This window comes from Capricornis sumatraensis, chromosome 2 (assembly GCF_032405125.1).
Source record: "Capricornis sumatraensis isolate serow.1 chromosome 2, serow.2, whole genome shotgun sequence".
In the NCBI taxonomy this organism is placed as follows: domain Eukaryota; kingdom Metazoa; phylum Chordata; class Mammalia; order Artiodactyla; family Bovidae; genus Capricornis; species Capricornis sumatraensis.
This window is the reverse complement of record NC_091070.1, coordinates 93905192-93926201: the sequence shown is the minus strand read 5'-3', so window position 1 is coordinate 93926201 and position 21010 is coordinate 93905192. Positions and strand designations below refer to the sequence as shown.

Below are 21010 nucleotides of genomic sequence, written 5' to 3'. Positions count from 1 at the left end.
CTTGGTTTCCTGAACTATATGCAAATATTAGTACAGCAGCACTTCAGCTTACTAAAGGCAGATTTATTAATTAAACTCTATTACAATCAAATAGTAACTTGCTCAGGCATAACTGTCTCTGTAAACATACCAGCTATGATGGTTCTGTATAAAGACGGTTTGAACATTTGATTAGAGGGACTCTAGTTTACTGCAGGTAGGAAATGGGTGGAGTGAGAAACCATTAAAAGTGATGAACAGGGCTGTCCAGCCCTAGGCCAGCATGAAATAAATACATCACTGCTGCTGCTGCTAAGTTGTTTCAGTCGTGTCTGACTCTTTGCAACTAGCAGCTACTAAAGGATAAGGGAACAAAGATTTAGAAAACTAAAGTCTGACAATAAGAAAACGAACTATTCACCTGAAATTAGCATAATATTTTACACAACTATTATTTTACAAAAGCCCAAAATTATAAAGTGAAAAAGAAGAAAACAACAATTTCCAGTAATCCAGCAACCAAGCAACAAGTCAGTATTAGCATTTCTTTTTAACTTTTCATATGTACATATTTTCTTCTTTTAAAATTTACTGAAATGGTACTGTATATGCTTCTTCTCACTCCACTTAACTTTAAGTTATAAACATTTTTCTAAGTCACTAAATGGTCTTTGAAAAATGGGGAAAAAATAAGTGTTTCTTTTCTCACTGTTGCTTATATTCCTAATTACACAAATATTCTATATGACATATATATAATAAAATGGTTCTTAAAACTGTACATGTAATAGTGATCTAAAGATGAAGTTTCCAGCCTGAGCTTCAGAAATTCTGATACAGTAGTTATTCAGACATGTATATTTTGAAAGAGTCCCAATAATTTTGATATATATCTCTCCAAATTAAAAATTACTAAATCTAATAGATAAAAACTAAAATGACATTTGTAAATGGTATTTGTCCAAACTGTCAGTTATCATGTAGATCACAAGAAAAACATCCATATGACCAAACACCAAAACCAAAATACATACCATTGGCCACATATGTAATCTTGCATAGAATGTTGTCCCTGCTAATCTCCTGGTTTCCCTCAGGGGGGCTCACCAAGGTCTGACAAATCATAGCAATGTTTATTTTGGCACGGACACACCGATTGTTTAGCTGCCAAAGGAAAAAATAACACCAGTGTAGCAGATATCCAGTATTTTGTAACCTCTTCTGGTCTAATTCTACATTAAGTTAACCAAAATTATAACTCATCATCTCCAACAAAATCTTATATGCACCAATAAAGGACACATGCCAATGTCTGAATGCTGGGAGACAGCAACCGTGGGGTGTGGGGTTGAATTTACTTGAATGGATTAAAGGTTGCATTGTCACAAAACTAGAAAAAAATTTGTGTATGAAAAATGAAAACAGTCTTGCTATATAAATAATACTCCAAGCATGTGAAGATGTGATCATCTGTGATGTTACTTGTTAAAGAAAAAAAGTATATATATTAATACATCTTTTGAAGTATTGGAAAGGAAAGTAGTACTCTATATTCTTTATTACATCACTTATTGTTAAGTACTGAATATACTCCTGTTCATTTTTCTGCGTTCTGTTTTACAGCCTTAAGAAGTGCTTCAAACATTTCTGGATGTATACAATAAGAGTAAATGCCCTACATGGTGTGATGCTGTATTACACATAAAACTGTGTGCATACATTAAACTTTGTCTCTTGAAAAAAAAAAAAAGAATAGATGCCAAGCTGATTTGACATCAGGAACATTTTCCCTCCTCATAAACAGTAAAAGTAGCTAAAATGAGACAGAAACCACAGTGGCTTTGCCTGCAGTTGATCACGGCTTGAGGCAACTGTGAGAAGTAGCCTACCTAGCGACCCATCCAGCTGCATCATCGACCCTCAAGAGGAAAGGAAAACAGTCCTGCTGGGATTTCACGGCATGACTGTTGCTCTCAGGTAACACTACTAGCTGTACTCTTCCAAGAAGCCAACTTTAATAAACAAAAATTTAAGAAGCATTATCAAATCTTTATGCATGGTGTGTGCCGATCACTTTTGCCCTGTACTGTGTTGTGTATTTAACTTTATATTGTACAATTATAACACGTTTAGACACTGTACTTACAGGAGCACTGCTGTGATCTACAGAAAAATTACAAACTATCCAAGTCTCCGGGTCATTTTCATTCAAAGCTGATATCTTTCGAATGGCAGAAAGATATAAGACATCCCGCTGAGAAGCTGGCCACACTCTCTGTGGAAGAAGTACAAATATTTTGAAAGTCTGAACTCCGTTTTTGGTTTTCTTCTTGGCTGCGCCACCCACTCGTTTTCTTGGGCTTTCCTGATAGCTCAGTTGGTAAAGAATCTGCCCACAACGTGGGAGGCCTGGATCGGATCCCTGGGTTGGGAAGACCCCCTGAAGAGGGGAAAGGCTACCCACTCCAGTATTCTGGCCTGGAGAATTCCATGGACTGTATAGATCATTGGGTCGCAGAGAGTCGGCCACAGCTGAGCGCCTTTCCCTTTCTCACAGCATGCAGCATCTTAGTTCATCAACGAGGGGCCGAACCTGCACCCCCTTCAGTGGAAGCGTGGAGTTTTAACCATTGGACTGTCAAGGGAAGTCCTGAAAATTTGAACTACTTTTTATTTACATTTAATATGGAACTAACAAAGAAACAAATGTAAGACTAATGTTTTAGTGTAAGGTAATACTTGTCAGATTTTAAATGGAAAGCACCCACCAAAGGATTTGATTATGAAAACTGAGTTAATAATGGCTTTGCAGAATACATCAAAAGAATAATGTTCTGCTATTTATAGTTCTCTTTAAATTTGGTAACATATACGTAACATAAAATGCTATAATTTTTAAGTGTACAATTGACTGGCCTTAATTATTTTTACAATGTTACAAAAACACCACCACTTGCTCTAAATGTGTCATCACTCCCAACAGAAAGTCTGTACCCATTAAGCAATCGCTCCCCATCAGCCCCTTCCACAGCCATGAGACCATTTTTAAGTATAGTACTATGCCTCTGTTTCAACTGTTCAGAGCAAAGAAGATGATGCTCCACTGATATCAAAATCATATCTGAAGAATTTGATTGAATCTTCCCACTTAATGGTATGCAAGGAAAAACATACTGTTGAAATGACATGGAATCTAGGTCTCTGCAAACTGGACTACATACTTGTAACTGAGAGAAAATATGCAGTCTTTCCTGATTGCTGAATTCAATAAACAGTCAACAACTCGGTGTTAATACAACCCAAATCATTTGCAAAGGGAAATGGTTCATCTTTTAAAGACACAAAATTTCATGAAGTTTTTGACAGTAGTGCTGGGCAAATGTATGTGATGCCATTAAACAAATGAATATGTGGCCATATAAGAACTAATGAATGCAAATAAGGATGATGATAAGACAGAAATTCGAAGAGAATGACTTGAGTATCAAGAGATGAGTAGCACTCTTTAAGACTGTATTATGAAAGAAGCCAAATTTAAAGAGAAAGAATTCTATTATTACTGGATAAGTGATAAGGATAAGTGAAAGTCACTCAGTCGTGTCCAACTCTTTGTGATCCCATGGACCATAGAGACCATGGAATTCTCCAGGCCACAACACTGGAGTTGGTGGCCTTTCCCTTCTTCAGAGGGTCTTCCCAACCCAGGGATCAAACCCAGGTTTCCTGCATTGCAGGTGGATTCTTTACCAGCTGAGCCACAAGAGGAAGCCCAAGAATAATGGAGTGGGTAGCCTATCTCTTCTCCAGCGGATCTTCCTGATCCAGGAATTGAACCAGGGTCTCTGCTAAATTGCAGGCAGATTCTTTACCAACTAAGCTACCAGGGAAACCCTATTATTACTGGATTTTGTTGAAAAAATTATGCCAGGACAATTCATTTATTCAACTAACTACAATTGTAACTTAAATTCTGTTATATATAAAATACATTACTTTAATAATCTTTAGTTTTAGTTTTCCAGAAATAATCCTAATATGAGCTATATATTCCTCCCCTCCATCTACTACTTAACAAGCAAAATAATTTCTGCACCCCATTTTCCAGGATCAATTATCTTTAGAAAATAAGCGCCTTCTGATTCTAAATGACTGGTCATTTATTTTCACTGCAAATTACAGAGTGACTAATATTTTAAAGTCTATTAAATTTCAGACTCTACTTTAAACCCCCTAAATCAGTAAGTTAAAACAGAATCTTCATTGTTATGCCTTTGAGTAGTTGTCATGTAAATGAAGCCTAAGTCAGAGTCATTAAATATTACATGCCTCAGATAACAAGACTAGCTCAAGAAATACATAACAAAACTGGAAATATTATCAAATATTCAACTCAAAAATTATTTTAAAAAGAAAAATGAAGTACTTACTGAATCATCATGTTTCTTATATAACGTACAAAACTGCTTTTGGTGGATCTCTCCAAAATTTTATTATTGTTTATTCAACATAATTTTTGGCAATGTTAAGAATGGAAATAGAGCAGAATAAGTTAAGAGAAATATTCTCTACTTTAAATATTTAGATTAACAGAGGAAGAAATGGAGTGAAAGGAAACCAATTTAAATGACAATGTTTCTTTGTGTTCTGGGGCATGACCAACAACCTCTCCAATAGTTGATGCTCAGCAATTTTTCCCTGATGTCAGATAATCCATTTAGATCATGTTCACTTTTGAGTCTTAACACAGACTAATAATATAGTTTCCATTCTCCTATTACTGTCGCAGGAAACCGATTCATATTTGGTCACTCATTTATTTCCTCTAGAGACTAGATACTAGAAAAACATTAAATAGATTTGAGTACTTTCTTCTCCAGATTTACTATATATCGTCATCAAACATAATGTTTTGGATATTTTTCAGGTTTGTTTTTGCATCCATTTCTGCTTTAAAGCAGAAATGTTTAAATAATCTGATTTACTTTTCGAATACATGAAATTCGTGATTAATAAAGTCTTTGAATCTTTTTGTGCAACTTAATTTCCTGCCAAATTTTGCTTTAGAGAGTATTTTATATGTCTCTGTTCAAACTACGCTGGAATCCTGTTGGGATTAAAACATATTTACCTTGTGTGTTTGATAAATGATGATTGCATTATCAGCTAATGTTTCCACCACATGAAAGTTTTCTATAGTTGCTGCAATGAAGAGAAAATGTTAGCAGTCAAAACAATGTGTTACCGTTTCCTAGTATGTGACTAATTCACTTACATTATGCACGGACATTACAGTAAAATGAACAGGACCTTGCTCTACCGAGGCTACATCCACATGGAGGGGAGTTTGTATTTATATGCTATTAGGGGTTATAGATGGTGGCAATGAGACCTAGTCACCAGGAAACCTCATTTTTTTTGGCCCAGTATCCAGCTCCCACTGCAAGGAAGCAATTCTAATCATGGCTTCATTACTAGGGCACAAATTATTCCCTAACACCATGACCTCTTCCCTCTCTTGTCATCCTTAATTTATTGAAGCTGAATAAGCTGTTCACCTAGGTTTAGGTGACTATGTTTGTAAGCCTGAGGAGAACATACCCCCCTCCCCTGACACCACTCCCCTCACAGCCCCCTCTTAATCTACAATTTATCACATAAACAGTATATAAAAAAAAAAGATGATAAAATAGAAACTTTTTATTTTAGCCTTGGCTTTTCCACTAACTAGTTCTGTGGTCTTTAACGTGTCACTTAGGCTATCTGAATTTTACTTTATTACCTACCTATCACACAGGACTGTAGTGGATTAATGCCGTAATTCACTGAGAAGCATTTTGTACAATGAAAAGCTCAGGTATTATCAGTCCCCTGTATGATTCTCCAGATAGTTTCTATAACTATCTGGAGTTTTTATGACTTTGAAAACTACAGTTCAGATTAAGAAGAACAGGTTAGATTTGGTATTTAATTTAAAATTAAAAACTATCAAAATATAATAATGGCAGCTTACTTTCCCAATCATTGCGAACATCAACATTCCAGAAGTAATTGCAGACCTCGTGTCCTGTAACGCCTTTAACTGCATGGGTAGCTTTCAAAGGATCCAGAACAATCCCATTTTCTTCTACTTCTCTTCTATATACCTAGAGGATATATTTTAAAACATGTTTGAAAAACACTTATGGAACATAAACATTCTGCCAAAAGAAAAATTAAAATTTCAAATTATTAACAAAGACAATACAAAAAAATATTTAACACTACAATGCCAAAGTATGTATGTGTAATGAGTGAGAGCTATAAATACATCAATTTAAATTAGACATTATTTACTGAACATTCTCAAAGACCATTCGTCATGGCTAAGAAGGCCAAATACAGCTGGTTAGAACATTATCTCCTAAGGGATAATATGTTCACTGCTGTATCCCCATCATCTAGAACAGTATCTGAAACACAGAAGGCACTCAATTATTTGTTGAACCAATGATGGAATGCTAACATCGCATAAAGACCAATGATATCTTGTTTTTAAATACTGAGGTTGCATGCCTTAAGATCTATCTTGCTTTAAATACTGAGACTGTATAAACTCTTGAATAAAATTAATTATTTCAAAATTATAGAGGATTTGGTACTTTAGACAGCTCTGTAGTAAGTTCTTTGAAAAATAAACAGGTTATCACAGAGGAAACCAGCTCTCAATTTATGGAGTGCCTATGGGGCCGGACACTGTTAGGCATTTCACCTAATTTCTCTCCAAAGTACCTTTCCTTACATATTTATTTATGTTATTGGGACTGATAATATTTTTCCAGTAACCAAAACTGGAAACTCTAGACTTTTGATTTCCTCCCTTACATTTCACATAGGTTTTAAGCTTATTAGTAATCTGTAAGACATCCAAAACTTGACTTTTCTATTATTGTGTATCTTTTTAAGGTACGTTTTCATCACCTTGTACCTGAATCTCCTAAGTGGTCTCGAGTTTCATATCCCTATGAGCCTAGTCCTTCTAAAATGTCACTCTGTATACAGTGGCTAGCTCACTGCTACAGACAATGACACATTCTGTTTAGTGGGTTATTTTATACACCGCATAAACCAGCCCCAATGACTCTCTCTCTAAAGTTGTAGGAGCACTTTTTCTCTACCACTCACTTTAGGTGAAGGATCTCCACTTAAGACAGTGACTCCTGGCTTCCCCTCACCCTTTCACTTCCCCCTCCTTGGCGGGGAAACAGGGACACCTGAATGGTGAACACAGGAGAGTCAGGCAGGCTTGGCTGAACCCCTTCTCCTGTGGGCAGGATGTATGCTGGTCTGCTTCTGGGGCATGCTCTTGTGGGGGAAGGCCTCTGATTACCTAGTTATGTCAGAAATATTATGTTTCATTCTGGGGTAACATACTAGTAAGACCTCGTGACAGCTGGTCTTTATGTTCTCTAACCATTCTCTAACCAGATTGTCAGAGTTATAACTAACACACTGGTCTCTCACTTGCTTATCTCCTCTATTTCTTAATTTGTTCCCTATTCAGGAGGAGAGTAGATTCCAACATCTAATACTGTATCTCACTTGTAAGAATAACTGTGGTCAAAAATCTATACAAAACTCCTGAATATAAATGCCCTCGCCTCACCTTTGTGAGAACCTTGTTTCCATTTCTAGTCATAGTCCTTGATGTAAAACAATCTGTCTCAAATCTGAGATCTCTTTCAATTTTCCTCCACTATTCACCTGTACTTTTCATTCAATATTATCTGGTAGAGCTAAATAGTTGTATCTTTTAAATGTCAATATCCTCCTTCCAACCAAAGTTTCAGCTTGGAGGGAGTCTTATTAAATATCTGTTTATCTTTAGCATTGTGCCTTGGGCATGAAGTAATCCAAAATTCAACGATACTGTTGTTGGTTTTCAACTGAACACTCAGTCTCTTGTCCCTTGCTCTTACTCTCTTACGCTAGGGATATGAGCAAGATTAGCTAATCAATGTCCAAAAAAAAAGAAGCAGTGAGAGAAAGAACAAGAAGTGAGGTACAGACCAAAGAGGGAAAAAAGCTAACACCTGGGCACAACATTCAGTATATTTAAAGGGAGAGAAATATCCGGAGAGTCATTAGCTAATTGTGACCTGTTCATATCAAAACCCATTTTCTCCAAGGCCACGGTAAAACAGAAAAATCTGTATACAGATTTATACCATGATCATAAAAAATTATGTAAAAGCTAAACCAGGAAAGCAAAGAAACATTTTATTTCTCAGTATTTAGAGCTTCTTCAATCATACGTAACAGTTCACTTAAAAGAAAACTGTAAGTGCTATCTTACTTAGATCAATAATAATAATACAGCATGACTACAACAGGCTGCAATTAGCCTGCAGGGCATTACCTTCATCTCCCCTTCTTCTACAACCAACTGCCAGTTGGCATCCCCACCTACATCCTGCAACGAATAGGTCATATGGTTCTGCACCATCTCTTCAACCTTGAAAAGAAAAACAGAACCGTAAGAATCCATATCCAGTAACCTCTAAAACAGAATGGTATTCAGTTATTTCAGTTCAGAAATGATGTTTTTAAAAAGCTAAGCAACCAAATGCACAAAGGTTAGTAGGTTTTATACAGTGTTGAAGAGTTTTAGTCCACATTCCAGATATCATATCCAGGTTAATGACAGAAAGGAGAAATGTGGGGAAACAAGGTGCTCCACTCTACTTAACACTGGCCTAATGTCCATCAAGTGACCAAAGTATGTGTTTTCTGGAAAAGAGAACTACCCCCTCCTTTCCTGCAATATGTATTCTTACAGAGATAACGTCTTAGAGCATAAAATCATGGAGCATTAAGCGTAAAAGGGGCACAGAGAGACCATCTAGTCCTGTGTTTCTGTAGTTAAATACTATACAGAGATATTAGAAAGCTTGTTGTGTGTCAAGATTTCTCTACAAAAAGAAAATTTTTGTTATTATACTCAACTCCTCTTTTATCATGAATACAAGCCAACTTAAAAAAAAAACCAACCTTTCCATATATCTGATTTCATTTCATTATTCTACATTCTTTCTAAACTTCTAACTAAATTTCTTTTACTAAATTTAAATTGCAACCTCTGCTTTTAACTATCAAATTATCCTGACACATCTTTTATAAATAGAGTCAAATAGTTCTTATTCCCAGAATCCTCAATCAGATTAATTGGTAAGATCTCATTTAAGTGTTCTCTGGAAACCCTTCTAATATGAAACATGTTTATAAACAGAAATGAAGTGATAAACAGATTGTCTCTGAAGGAACTGGCACCTTTTCCATCTACACAGACAGTTTCTAAGTCCTATTTTCTTAACTTTTACTCATAATTTTGTTTTATAGAATATTAACAAAAGGCAGAAAAGAATTGAAAAATATGTATATTATGCTTCAATTTTAAGATTTATTCCTAAGTTTAACAACTTGTTTTACATAAAGTCTATTACATTCATTAGAGAAACATAAGAACTAGGTTTACATGTATTTTGAATTAAATACATTAATGATTTGGGGGCAGAGCTCTTAAAATTAGTCACTTTGAAGATATCATTTTTCTGCATATAAGGATGTTATCACTATGTTATTGTGATGTGTACACCAAGTTTCCTGGATTTCAGAAGGCATTTTTGGCTTCGTAATTACTGAAAGTAGTTATGACTAAAAATGTCTCTTTAATTGGCAATGATCATCAGAAAAGTTTTTGGTAATAGTGTGTAGGCTGAAACTCTACAATCTACGTTTGTACTAAATAAATGTTACATAGTAACTTATTTCTTTATCCATAATCTTTGGTGTGAAGGGTGTTGAGTTAGAGAACTGGAAGAAACTTTAAAACATGACTACTAGTCCATCTATAATTTTATAAAGCCTTAATTAGAAAACATAACTTCAAAGACTGCCTGGGAATAAAATCTTTGTGTCTCTAAAACTCTGAAATCTGCTTTGAGAGGTTCAGGATGACTAACGTAGAATTCCAAGTTACAGACACTATATACCAAAGGTATCTTATTAGAGGAAGAACGAAGCAAGTCCCAGTTCGCATGCACAGACAGAGCCTCCACAGCAGCCTGGCCAAAGGCACACCACGACTGGGAGATTATTTTTAATCACTTTTAGGTATCAAGATCTTAGAAATCTTTAGATCTGGGTATGTACATACTTTTTCTGTAGGCTACTAGGAGTTAAGAACACCTATATTTATCATGAGATTAGAGGTAGAAAGAAATATTTCTCCCAAAGAGGCCTTACTTTAAATGGATTAATTTTGTGAAAGAAGAATGTTAAGGATTTTATTCTGCTAAAAAAACAAAGAGAGTTCTGTTCAAAAGAACTTTAGTGCCATTTAGCTCTTTTGTTGAAAAAATATGCAGGTAATTGTGTTTCTATTTGGAGTATTCCTAAATTAGTTATTTAAAATGTCTGAAAAATGATAAGCTGTTTTTGATTTGTGTTTTGATGCAAAAGAAACCAGATTACCAGATTCCACAAATATAAACTGATAGGAGGTAACTTAAGTTTGAAACAGTGTACAGTAAATGTTTTTAATATTGTCTTGCTAGATAGATGAAGCAACAGAATTCCTATTATAGCTACCATTGCATCTATGGAAAAGTTTTCAGTCTTTTGTCCTCATTACTTCCTTAAGAGGGCCTGAAAACATCCAACAGAGAAACAAACAAGATGTATTCACTACTGTGCTCCTAGGAAATTAACAAAACTAATGCAGTACCGAATTACTATATTAGCCATGTCTTCAAAGCCTTCACCAAGGAATCTTTATCCATTATGGTATATTCCTTGAAGTAATAATATTAAGGTTACAAAGAAAGATGATACCAGTAAAATCTCACTGTAATGAATTTTATCTTAAAATATGCAGTAGCAATGTTACTACAGGGACAATGGCTTGGGCCTTTGTGACCACACTCATATTTCAGATATAAAGATGCTCCATTTACTGTTTCCAGTTATGACTCTATACTAAAAATAAGTGTAACGCTAGGGACCATTAATTGGATGACATGAATAAACATTTGCCCAAATTTCTACCTTATCAGGTTCAAAGTCTGATATACTGGAAAATAATGTTACTAGAAGTATCTATCACTTAAAAACAAGAAGGGTGAATTTTAGCCTAAGTGTAATTTCAGGAATAGTGTCCCTGGTTTTTTGCACCTTGAGTTGAAAATGGTAAGCTGACATAAACAGCATCTTCATAGCAAATGAACTATGAAAAGACTGGAGATAAAACACATTTGGAGGTGATGGCACTCCAATTCTTACCTTTCCTTTCACTTCCCATTTCAATCACTCAGTATGCCATTTTAGAAGGCTAGCTCTAAACAAAATTGTCCTTTGATAGCACAACAAAAGTGTAATCAACAAAAGTCTCAGAAGGGCTCAGAGTTTAAACCTCTTTTTCTTATCCATGTGAAAGGAATACAACTATGCTTACTGTTACAGGGTCATAAAGGGATCTGCTGGACACAATAATTTATTAATAACAAATTAATAGTATACTGTTAACCTAAAAGAAAAATGGTCAAGGATATGAATAGTCAATTCACTGAAGAACGCCAACAGTTAAGGAGCAAAAATAACACTTCTAGTCTATCACATTGGCAAATATTAACTAAATTATAATATTCAGTGTCAGGACAGCAAAAGAAAACTGACCCAGGAGTGTAGCTGGTTCAACTTCTCTAATGGACAATCTCGCAATAAGAATAAAAAAGCGTAGGTGTGTGCATGGCCTCTGTCTTAAAACTTCTGGAAATATATTCTAGGAAAATAATTGGATAAATGTTCCATGATGTATAGACAGAGAAGGTGTATATACAGGGAGGCCTAGGTAGCACTATTTATTAAACAATAGAGACTAACTGAAAATCAATGTTCAATACTAGGTGGTAAATCTAACATGCATATTCATACAACAGACAAGGAGATCTAGACCTATATTTACTGAACAAAACAAAAAATTGCTAGTTTTTATACAAAACAGTATATACAGAATCATCTACATTGGTAGGAAAAAACTATTACTGAGGTATGTAATTTTACTTAATATATACATATATATGAGAAAAGAATATGTATAAGAATATTAATAGTGATCTATTATTTTAGACTACGTTCTAGTTCGGCTAAATAAGCATTTATCAGCATAAAAGTAATTAGCAATTTTATTTTATATAATAAAAAAGGAAGGGGTGAAATAGACAATTACCACAACAGTAAAGTTATTAAGGACAAAAGTGGGCAAAAGCTTTACTCAGACGTTTTTTTTTGCAATGGTGATTCTCATCATACATTAACCTGTAGATGTACTACCCACCCTTTGATTTTCTTTTTTTTACAACTAAGGATGCTTTTTATTTTCCTTTGGTCTGTGAGTTGACACCTTTACATGGTAACTGTGGTATGGAAATAAATGTGGCCAAAAAGATCCATTTAGGAATCTAATTCTTTCCTACTCTCTATACCCTTTCATTCAGGGCTACTTCATTTCCAACACCTGCCCAGAAGATTCATGAGTTACTACTAACTTCCTAGTGCTGTGCTTAGTCGCTCAGTCGTGCCCAGCTCTTTGTGACCCTATGGACTGTAGCCTGCCAGGCTCCCCTGTCCATGGGGATTCTCCAGGCAAGAGTACTGGAGGGGGGTGCCATGCACTCCTTCAGGCAGATTCTTTACCAGCTGAGCCACCAGGGAAGCCCAATTTCCTAAGAGAGTCATATATTTTATTTGAAGTTATTTTCAGGGGCAATCTCAGTTTTACCTTTAATTATCCTCTTTAAGCAGGACTATGACCATTATATGTCAACAAGAAGAAAGTGATCAAGAGCCAGTATTTGTCTGTAGATGGCATAGCCAAATTAATCAATAGTTAACTGCCAGAGCCCAAGTCTGCTAATGGCAACAAATACTTTAGCAAGACAGTAAATACTTAAAGAGACCTCAATGCTATTGCTCTTAATTTCCCCTTTGGGCATATAAAAGAGCAGACTAATCAAAAGCTTTTAAAAACAGAACCAGATCAATCACATGAGCATTGTACATTAGGAAAAAAAATACTAGAAAGATTTTTCTCAACTGAGTTACACAAGAAATTAGGTGAAGAAGTAAGCTGCATTTGGAAGTTTTGTAAAAATCTGGGCACCTGCTCCTTGACATTTCACTTGTATCTGATGGCTTTCAGCCGTTTTATATACTCTATAACTAAGGTTCAGGTCTGGGTTCTGAAGCCCTAATTCTTAGGCACCTATAAACAGTTCAAATTCTTTTCTTGCTCTCATTACATTTTATTTAATTTATAGCCTGTATATTTCTATATTTTAAGAGAAACAGTGACCAGTAATGATATCTTTTAAAGAGTCTGTTATTTTATTATTTCAATGCAAGGTGGAGCTTAGCAAATAAACCAGTCTCCCAGTATTATCCAGGTTGGTCACTGATTTACTGTAAAATAAAAGTCACTATTTTAAACGCATGCATAAATGAATTAGCAGGAGGTGATAAATATTGTACTAAATCTGGCTAAGGGTGATTTCTGATGAGGAACTGATATATCTCTTTCCCAAAAATGTTCAAGGAGAAAAAAACTACAAAAGTCAGAAAAAAATCTGAGTCATACACAATTTTCTTCTTTATTGCATAGTTGAAAACTAATATAAATTTTATTCCTACACCTGGTTTAAACTGATTTTTAAAAATCATTTACTGGAAAACTGAGGAAAAACTAACGCAGATAATTTTGATTAGCTCAAAGAAATAATATGGCAATGATAAAAGCTCATTTACTGAGTGCTTCCTACATGCTAGGTTCCAGCTCTAACACAGTCCTAGCTAGATGACAGAAGCAAAGCACAGAGGAGTTAGAAAAGTTGTCAAATATGCAGGAAATCAGATTTAAACTTGGTCATTTTGACTAGAGTTCAGGTTCTCAACATATGATGACATATCACAAATGAAATGCAATCACCATAAAAATACAAGGTTGAAAGGCAAGTATGTGAAGATTAAAAAATTTTTTTAACCTAATGCTGATGCAAAAATATCCTTCTGTTGGTACTTTTGATTTTATTATGAGGGCAGAGACTGCATGCATCCAAATCCCTATCCTAAATTCCTAAATGATGCTGATACTAAATAATTTAAAATTAATTTCCATAGATTTATCATATGGACAGGAATACTCATTTCCAAGGGTAATCTATCTAAGGAAAATACAACCAGTTCAACAAAACGTATAATGGTAATGAGACAAATTTTATTTTAAAAGTTATTTCCCTGTTGAATATATGATGAGGTATTTTAAATTATATTGGAAGTGAGACCTGAAACCCACTTTGATGCTATAACATATCCTATAGACCATGTCCACAAAAGTTGCTGAATCCTGTCTAAAGAAACAGATATCACAGGATAGTTAAAAACCAGATACCTTCTACTAGCTTCAGTTCAATTTGAAATCTTTCAGGAGTACCTCCTATATGGTGAAATTCCAAGCTATTCACAACAGAGGATACAAAGGGCACATGCATGCCTGACAGAGAAACTATTTAGCAGATAAGGAAGGCTTGTTTAATGCTTGATGTTACTATTTAAAATTCAAACCAAAACAAGTGGCCTAATCAAAAGACTTCTAGGAACTGGGAAAGCAGGCTGAAACATAGCACAGAAAGACTCGAGTCCACTCTATACATTCATACAGTACCTGGGAGCTGAATCTGTGAACATCGTCAGAGGCACTGACTAGATCAATGGAAGACATGGAGGAAGGGCGACTATAGGGCTACCAGAGACAGACAAAGAAAAAACCAAGTAATCAGAACAGAGGCACAACAGAGCATTCAGTACCAACTTCCAAACACAAGATAAAGAGAGGGAACAAAGCGCTGTATGAAACAGGCTCAGCAGCGAGCGCTGACTTCATGCACCTATTATGTGGAATGGTCCAAAATCTTTCTATAAAGAATGCAGGCTGCCAATAATACAAAATGGCACCACTTAACCCCAGAGAAGAAAGATTTAATATCGCTGGCCACGTTTCTGGTTAACTGTTTTGGACAAGCCATTCCCTATCCCCCACCCTTCTTTTCCCTTAAATAAAAATGGAAGAACATTATATTCAGAAGAAGATTTCTAACAGTTTTTAGAGGATGTCTACGAAGAAAACATGTAATACCAAACAAAAAAAATCTCATTACTTAAATTCAGGAAAATGAAGAAAACTTATGTAACAGGGTAGTTTCATCAACAGTGAAGAATATAGCATATACTTTCAGTAAACTCTGGCATTAGCTTACCTTTTGGACAAATCTATGAGTCCCCACAGAAGAAAAGGCATCTCCAGATGTCATTGAAGTAGACCAATGTAATCTGACCTTTTCACTCTGTGACTAAGAAAGCACATAATTTTAAATAGGAAGATTACAAAGTGTATTTTGCAACTTAAGAGGGGATAATGTAACATTTTATTACTTAACAGTTTAGTATTCATAAATATTTGAATTATGAAGCTACTCTAAAGACACAAGTCTTGCCAAATCTTGATACTTGATGTATCCTGACTTTTTTCTTTCAGATTCCAAAGACACTAACCTTAGACCAAGGATATTGATAGCCCCTTGAATATTTCTTTTTTCCAAAGTCTAAAAAAGTCTTCATTGATTCAATTCCAACTCAGCCACCATACTGATGTTCAGTAGAGGAACATTTTTAAGCCAGAAGGGATGATCTGAAACATCCTCTCTAAGCACTTGTTTCAAAGATTAGAAAACCAAGGCCCAGAGGATTTAAGCAGTAAGTGCTGAGCTACATAGGTAGTGGCAAAACTTAAGACTAACTTGTCTTCATCTCACAGTTCAAAACTCTTCCCCAAATAACCCAGATTAAAACAAAAGGAAAAACACAGTGAAGGGGAAAAAACTAACCAAAAAAACCTAAACACCAAAAAACCCAAATACAAGCATAGTTTTTCAGATGCTACATTTTTGGCACCCAAAATGAGAACTCACTTAGGAACTGAAACTTTTAGAGTTCTGCATGTTAAAAAACGGGAAATGAGATCTATAAAATGAACATGAAAAGCAAACAGCCGCTGTTGCAGACAACTTACCGTGGGCAGACACACCAGTAAATAGGCACTATCAACTTAAAAACAATGCATGACATGAGAGCTGTGAGCTAAGTTTCACTTGGGGCAAAATGAGGACCACAGCCTAGGAGGCAGCATGTCAGATAGCTCAGAGACACTGCTCCAAAGAGGCAGTGAGGGAAGGTCAGCATATTTGTGATTTTGGTGAAGGGGGAGTATATGTAATCAATGCATTTTTGCATATTTCAGCTAGTCACCACTAGCAGATATCACCATGAAGGAATTCCATGAACTGGACTCATAAAATCATGTCCTAAAGATATCTATCTGAAGGCCTATTCTGCCAATTTTCCCAGAGCATGGAGTGCCTCATTCCTCCTCTCCGACCTGTGCTCTGTTTAGGGAGTGCTGAAGGACAGCAGTTGCAGCAACACCTGTGATTTAATCTGTGTAGAGGCAGGTGGCAAGTGCCCACCTGTAGTTGACAGCATAATAGCCTTCACTGCCTTTAAAATTAAAAGGAATAAACAAGCCAATTTTTCTATGCAAGTTAATTTAGGGTATACAACTGACATACATGACATTTATAAGATGCTTATAGTCTTGAGAAGAATAACTAAAATTCAAGCATAAGTACCATCTAGTGGTTAAGTTCAGTTCAGTCACTCACTCATATCTGACTCTTTGCGACCCCATGGACTGCATCACACCAGGCCTCCCAGTCCATCACTAACTGCCAGAGCTGGCTCAAATTCATGTCCATTGAGTCAGTGATGCCATCCAACCATCCCATCCTCTGTCATCCCCTTCTCTTCCTGCCTTCAGGTAGCCAAAGTACTGGAGTTTCAGCTTCAGCAGCAGTCCTTCCAAAGAACATTCAGGACTGATTTCCTTTAGGATGGACTGGTTGGATCTCCTTGCAGTCCAAGGGACTCAAGAGTCTTCTCCAACACAACAGCTCAAAAGCATCAGTTCTTCAGCACTCAGCTTTCTTTATGGTTCAACTCTCACATCCATACATGACTTCTGGATAAACCATAGCTTTGATTAGATGGACCTTTGCTGGCAAAGCAATGTCTCTGCTTTTTAATATGCTGTCTAGGTTGGTCATAACTTTTCTTCCAAGGAGTAAGCATCTTTAATTTCATGGCTGCAGCCACCATCTGCAGTGATTTTGGAGTCCAAGAAAAGAAAGTCTGTCACTGTTTCCATTGGTTCCCCATCTATTTGCCATGAAATGATGTGACCGGATATCATGATCTTAGTTTTCCGAAAGTTCAGTTTTAAGCCAACTTTTTCACTCTCCTCTTTCACTTTCATCAAGAGGCTCTTTAGATCCTCTTTCCTTTCTGCCATAAGGGTGGTGTCATCTGCGTATCTGAGGTTATTGATATTTCTCCCGGCAATCTTGATTCCAGCTTGTGCCTCTTCCAGCCCAGCGTTTCTCATGATGTACTCTGCATAGAAGTTAAATAAGGAGGGTGACAATATACAGTCTTGACGTACTCCTTTCCTGATTTGGATTCAGTCCGTTGTTCCATGTCTAGTCCTAAGTGTTGCTTCTTGACCTGCATACAGATTTTTTAGGAGGTAGGTAAGGTGGTCTGGTAAACCCATCCCTTGAAGAATTTTCCAGTTTGTTGTGATCCACACAGTCAAAGGTTTTAGCGTAGTCAATGAAGCAGATGTTTTTCTGGAACTCTCTTGCTTTTTCTATCATCAAACAGATGTTGGCAATTTGATCTCCTGTTCCTCTGCCTTTTCTAAATCCAGCTTGAACATCTGGAAGTTCTCAGTCACACACTCTTGAAGCCTGGCTTGGAGAATTTTGAGCATTACTTTGCTAGCGTGTGAGATGAGTGCAATTGTGCGGTAGTTTGAGCATTCTTTGGCATTGCCTTTCTTTGGGATTGGAATGAAAACTGACCTTTTCCAGTCCTGTGGCCACTGATGAGTTTTCCAAATTTGCTGGCACATTGAGTGTAGCACTTTCACAGCATCATCTTTTAGGATCTGAAATAGCTCAACTGGAATTCCATCACTTCCACTAGCTTTGTTTGTAGTGATGCTTCCTAAGACCCACTTGACTTAGCATTCCAGGATGTCTGGTTTTAGGTGAGTGATCACACCATCATGGTTATCTGGGTCATAGAGATCTTTTTTGTATAGTTCTGTGTATTTTTGCCACCTTTTCTTAATACCTTCTGCTTCTGTTAGGTCCATACCATTTCTGTCCTTTATTGTGCCCATCTTTGCATGAAATGTTCCCTTGGTTATCTCTAACTTTCTTGAAGAGATCTCTAGTTGTTCCCATTCTATTGTTTTCCTCTATTTCTTTGCACTGGTCACTTAGGAAGGCTTTCTTATCTTTCCTTGCTATTCTTTGGAACTCTGCATTCAGATGGATATATCTTTCCTTTTCTCCTTTGCCTTTTGTGTCTCTTCTCTTCTCAGCCATTTGTAAGGCCTCCTCAGACAACTCTTTTTCCTTTTTGCATTTCTTTTTCTTGGGGATGGTTTTCATCACAGCCTCCTGTACCATGTTAGGAACCTAGTGGTAATATATGGTACCATCTAGCGGTAATACATGGTAACTGCACTGTTGCAGAATTAAGGTAAAGTGAAAAAGTGAAAAAAGTGAAAGTGCTAGTTGCTCAATCGTGTCTGACTCTTAGGGACCCCATGTACTGTAGCTCACCAGGCTCCTCGAGCCATGGAATTCTCCAGACAAGAATACTGGAATGGGTAGCCATTCCCTTCTCCAGGGGATCTTCCCAACCCAGGGATTGAACCCGGGTCTCCTGCACTGCAGGCAGATTCTTTACCATCTGAGTCACAGGGAAGCCTCTAAAGGTAAAGACCCAAATTAATCTTGAAACTGAGTTGAAGGATTTAAGAAATACTTCCCTTCAATTTCCCAGAAGGGGCTTGGTATAACTGCTGTGAATTTAATGATGATAAAACACTAAACAAAGTTAAAAGTGAGGAAGTAATTATGGTGAAAGTAGTGAAAGCAATAAATGAGTTAATAATAAAAACTAAACGGTACTAACGTAGAAGAAAAATAAATTCTTGGTCATCTTCCTTTCAAATTCATATAGTATTTGGTGATGAAGAGAAATTCAAAGAGACTGTTTTACTCAGAGCAAATATATGCTTTGTATTAACAGAATGATAATAAAATTGGATAATGATAATAAAATTGCTGAGAGAAATATCAATAGTCTCACATATGCAGATGACACCACCCTTATGGCAGAAACTGAAGAAGAACTAAAGAGCCTCTTGATGAAAGTGAAAGAGGAGAGTGAAATAGCTGGCTTAAAATTCAACATTCAGAAAACTAAGATCATGGCATCCAGTCCCATCATTTCATGGCAAATAGATGGGGAAACAACGAAAGAGCGATAGACTTTATTTTTGGGGGCTCCAAAATCACTGCAGATAGTCACTGCAGCCATGAAACTTAAGCTTGCTCCTTGGAAGAAAAGCTATGACCAACCTAGACAGGATATTAAAAAGCAGAGATATTACTTTGCCAACAAAGGTCCGTCTAGTTTAAAGTTATGGTTTTTCCAGTAATCACATATGGATGTGAGAGTTGGACTATAAAGAATGCTGACAGCCAAAGAATTGATGCTTTAGAACTGTGGCACTGGAGAAGATTCTTGGGAGTCCCTTGGACTGCAAGGAGACCCAACCTGTCCATCCTAAAGAAAATCAGTCCTGAATATTTATTCACTGGAAGGACTGCTGCTGAAACTGAGACTCCAATACTTTGGCCACCTGATGTGAAGAACTGACTCACTGGAAAAGACCCTGATGCTGGGAAAGATTGAAGGCAGAGGAGAAGGGGATGACAGAGGATGAGATTGTTGGATGGCATCACTGACTCGATGGACATGAGTTTGAGTAAGCTTCGGGAGATGGTGATGGACAGGGAAGCCTGGTGTGCTGCAGTCCATGGGGTCGCAAAGAGTCTGACACAACTAAATGGCTGGACTGAACTGAAAATTGAATAGTTCAAAGAGAACAGGCAGAATATCTCCATTCAATTTCATGTTATTTATGCATGTTTCATTTAAACAATTATTAGTCTTCTTTCTATTGCTTGAAAATTGATCAATAAAGAAAGTGACTTATGAAGGTTCTTCTATATTTGTGACTCAATGTAGACACAGTTCATTTCTTAGGTTATTAGGATCATGATTTCAAATTCTATTTATATGAAATATACACCAAGGATTTTTAAAACTTTTAAAAATTTACATACCTGTTCTTCTATTTTATCTTGTCTGTCAAGAGCAGCTTCAACAGCATCAAAGAACTCCTCTTCATTAATCAAACTGTTTGGGCCTTCCTATTTAGACACACAGGGGGAAAAAAAGAGCAGTTGATTCAAGAAATAGAAAACAGTGATGGTCGTGGCATTAACTCTCAGAGAAAATGTAAAAGTGAGCTGTTAAACATTTTGGAATCAGGTAGTACAAGATAATACACAAAGATGAACAACATATGTTCTATCCAAAACCACTAGTGTTACACTAATTCACTCACTTGGTACTCAAATACTTACTATATATTCACCAACACTGTGTTAGGGCAAGTACAGTTAGCAGGGGGTAAATGAACTATGGCCAATATGCTCTATACAAAATCACTAGTGTTACAATTAATTCACTCACTTGGTACTCAAATACTTACTATATATTCACCAAGACTGTGTTAGGGCAGATACTGGTGAACTACATGGCCAATTCTAGTCCACTGTCTACTTTCAGAATGGCCTTTAAGGTCAGCATTTCATTTTTAAGTGGTTGAGAAACAAGAGAGTAACATTTCAAAGAATTCCCTGGTGGTCCAGTGGTTAGGACTCTGCACTGTGACTGATAAGGG

General features: G+C 36.4%; 1 protein-coding gene across 2 annotated transcripts in view; it reads right to left on the bottom strand.

The window, feature by feature from the left end:
* Positions 1-21010, bottom strand: part of CERT1 (ceramide transporter 1) — a 130877-nt gene that overhangs the window by 5631 nt on the left and 104236 nt on the right. The window contains exons 9-16 of one of the 2 annotated variants that reach the window (XM_068966615.1): positions 20388-20474; positions 15324-15416; positions 14732-14809; positions 8375-8470; positions 5990-6122; positions 5108-5178; positions 2126-2254; positions 1014-1143 (exon numbers count right to left, since the gene is read on the bottom strand). In XM_068966615.1, coding sequence (XP_068822716.1) covers positions 1014-1143; positions 2126-2254; positions 5108-5178; positions 5990-6122; positions 8375-8470; positions 14732-14809; positions 15324-15416; positions 20388-20474 — 817 coding nt within the window. The remainder of the gene's footprint in view (positions 1-1013; positions 1144-2125; positions 2255-5107; positions 5179-5989; positions 6123-8374; positions 8471-14731; positions 14810-15323; positions 15417-20387; positions 20475-21010) is intronic. The other variant, XM_068966616.1, reaches the window with a different exon arrangement.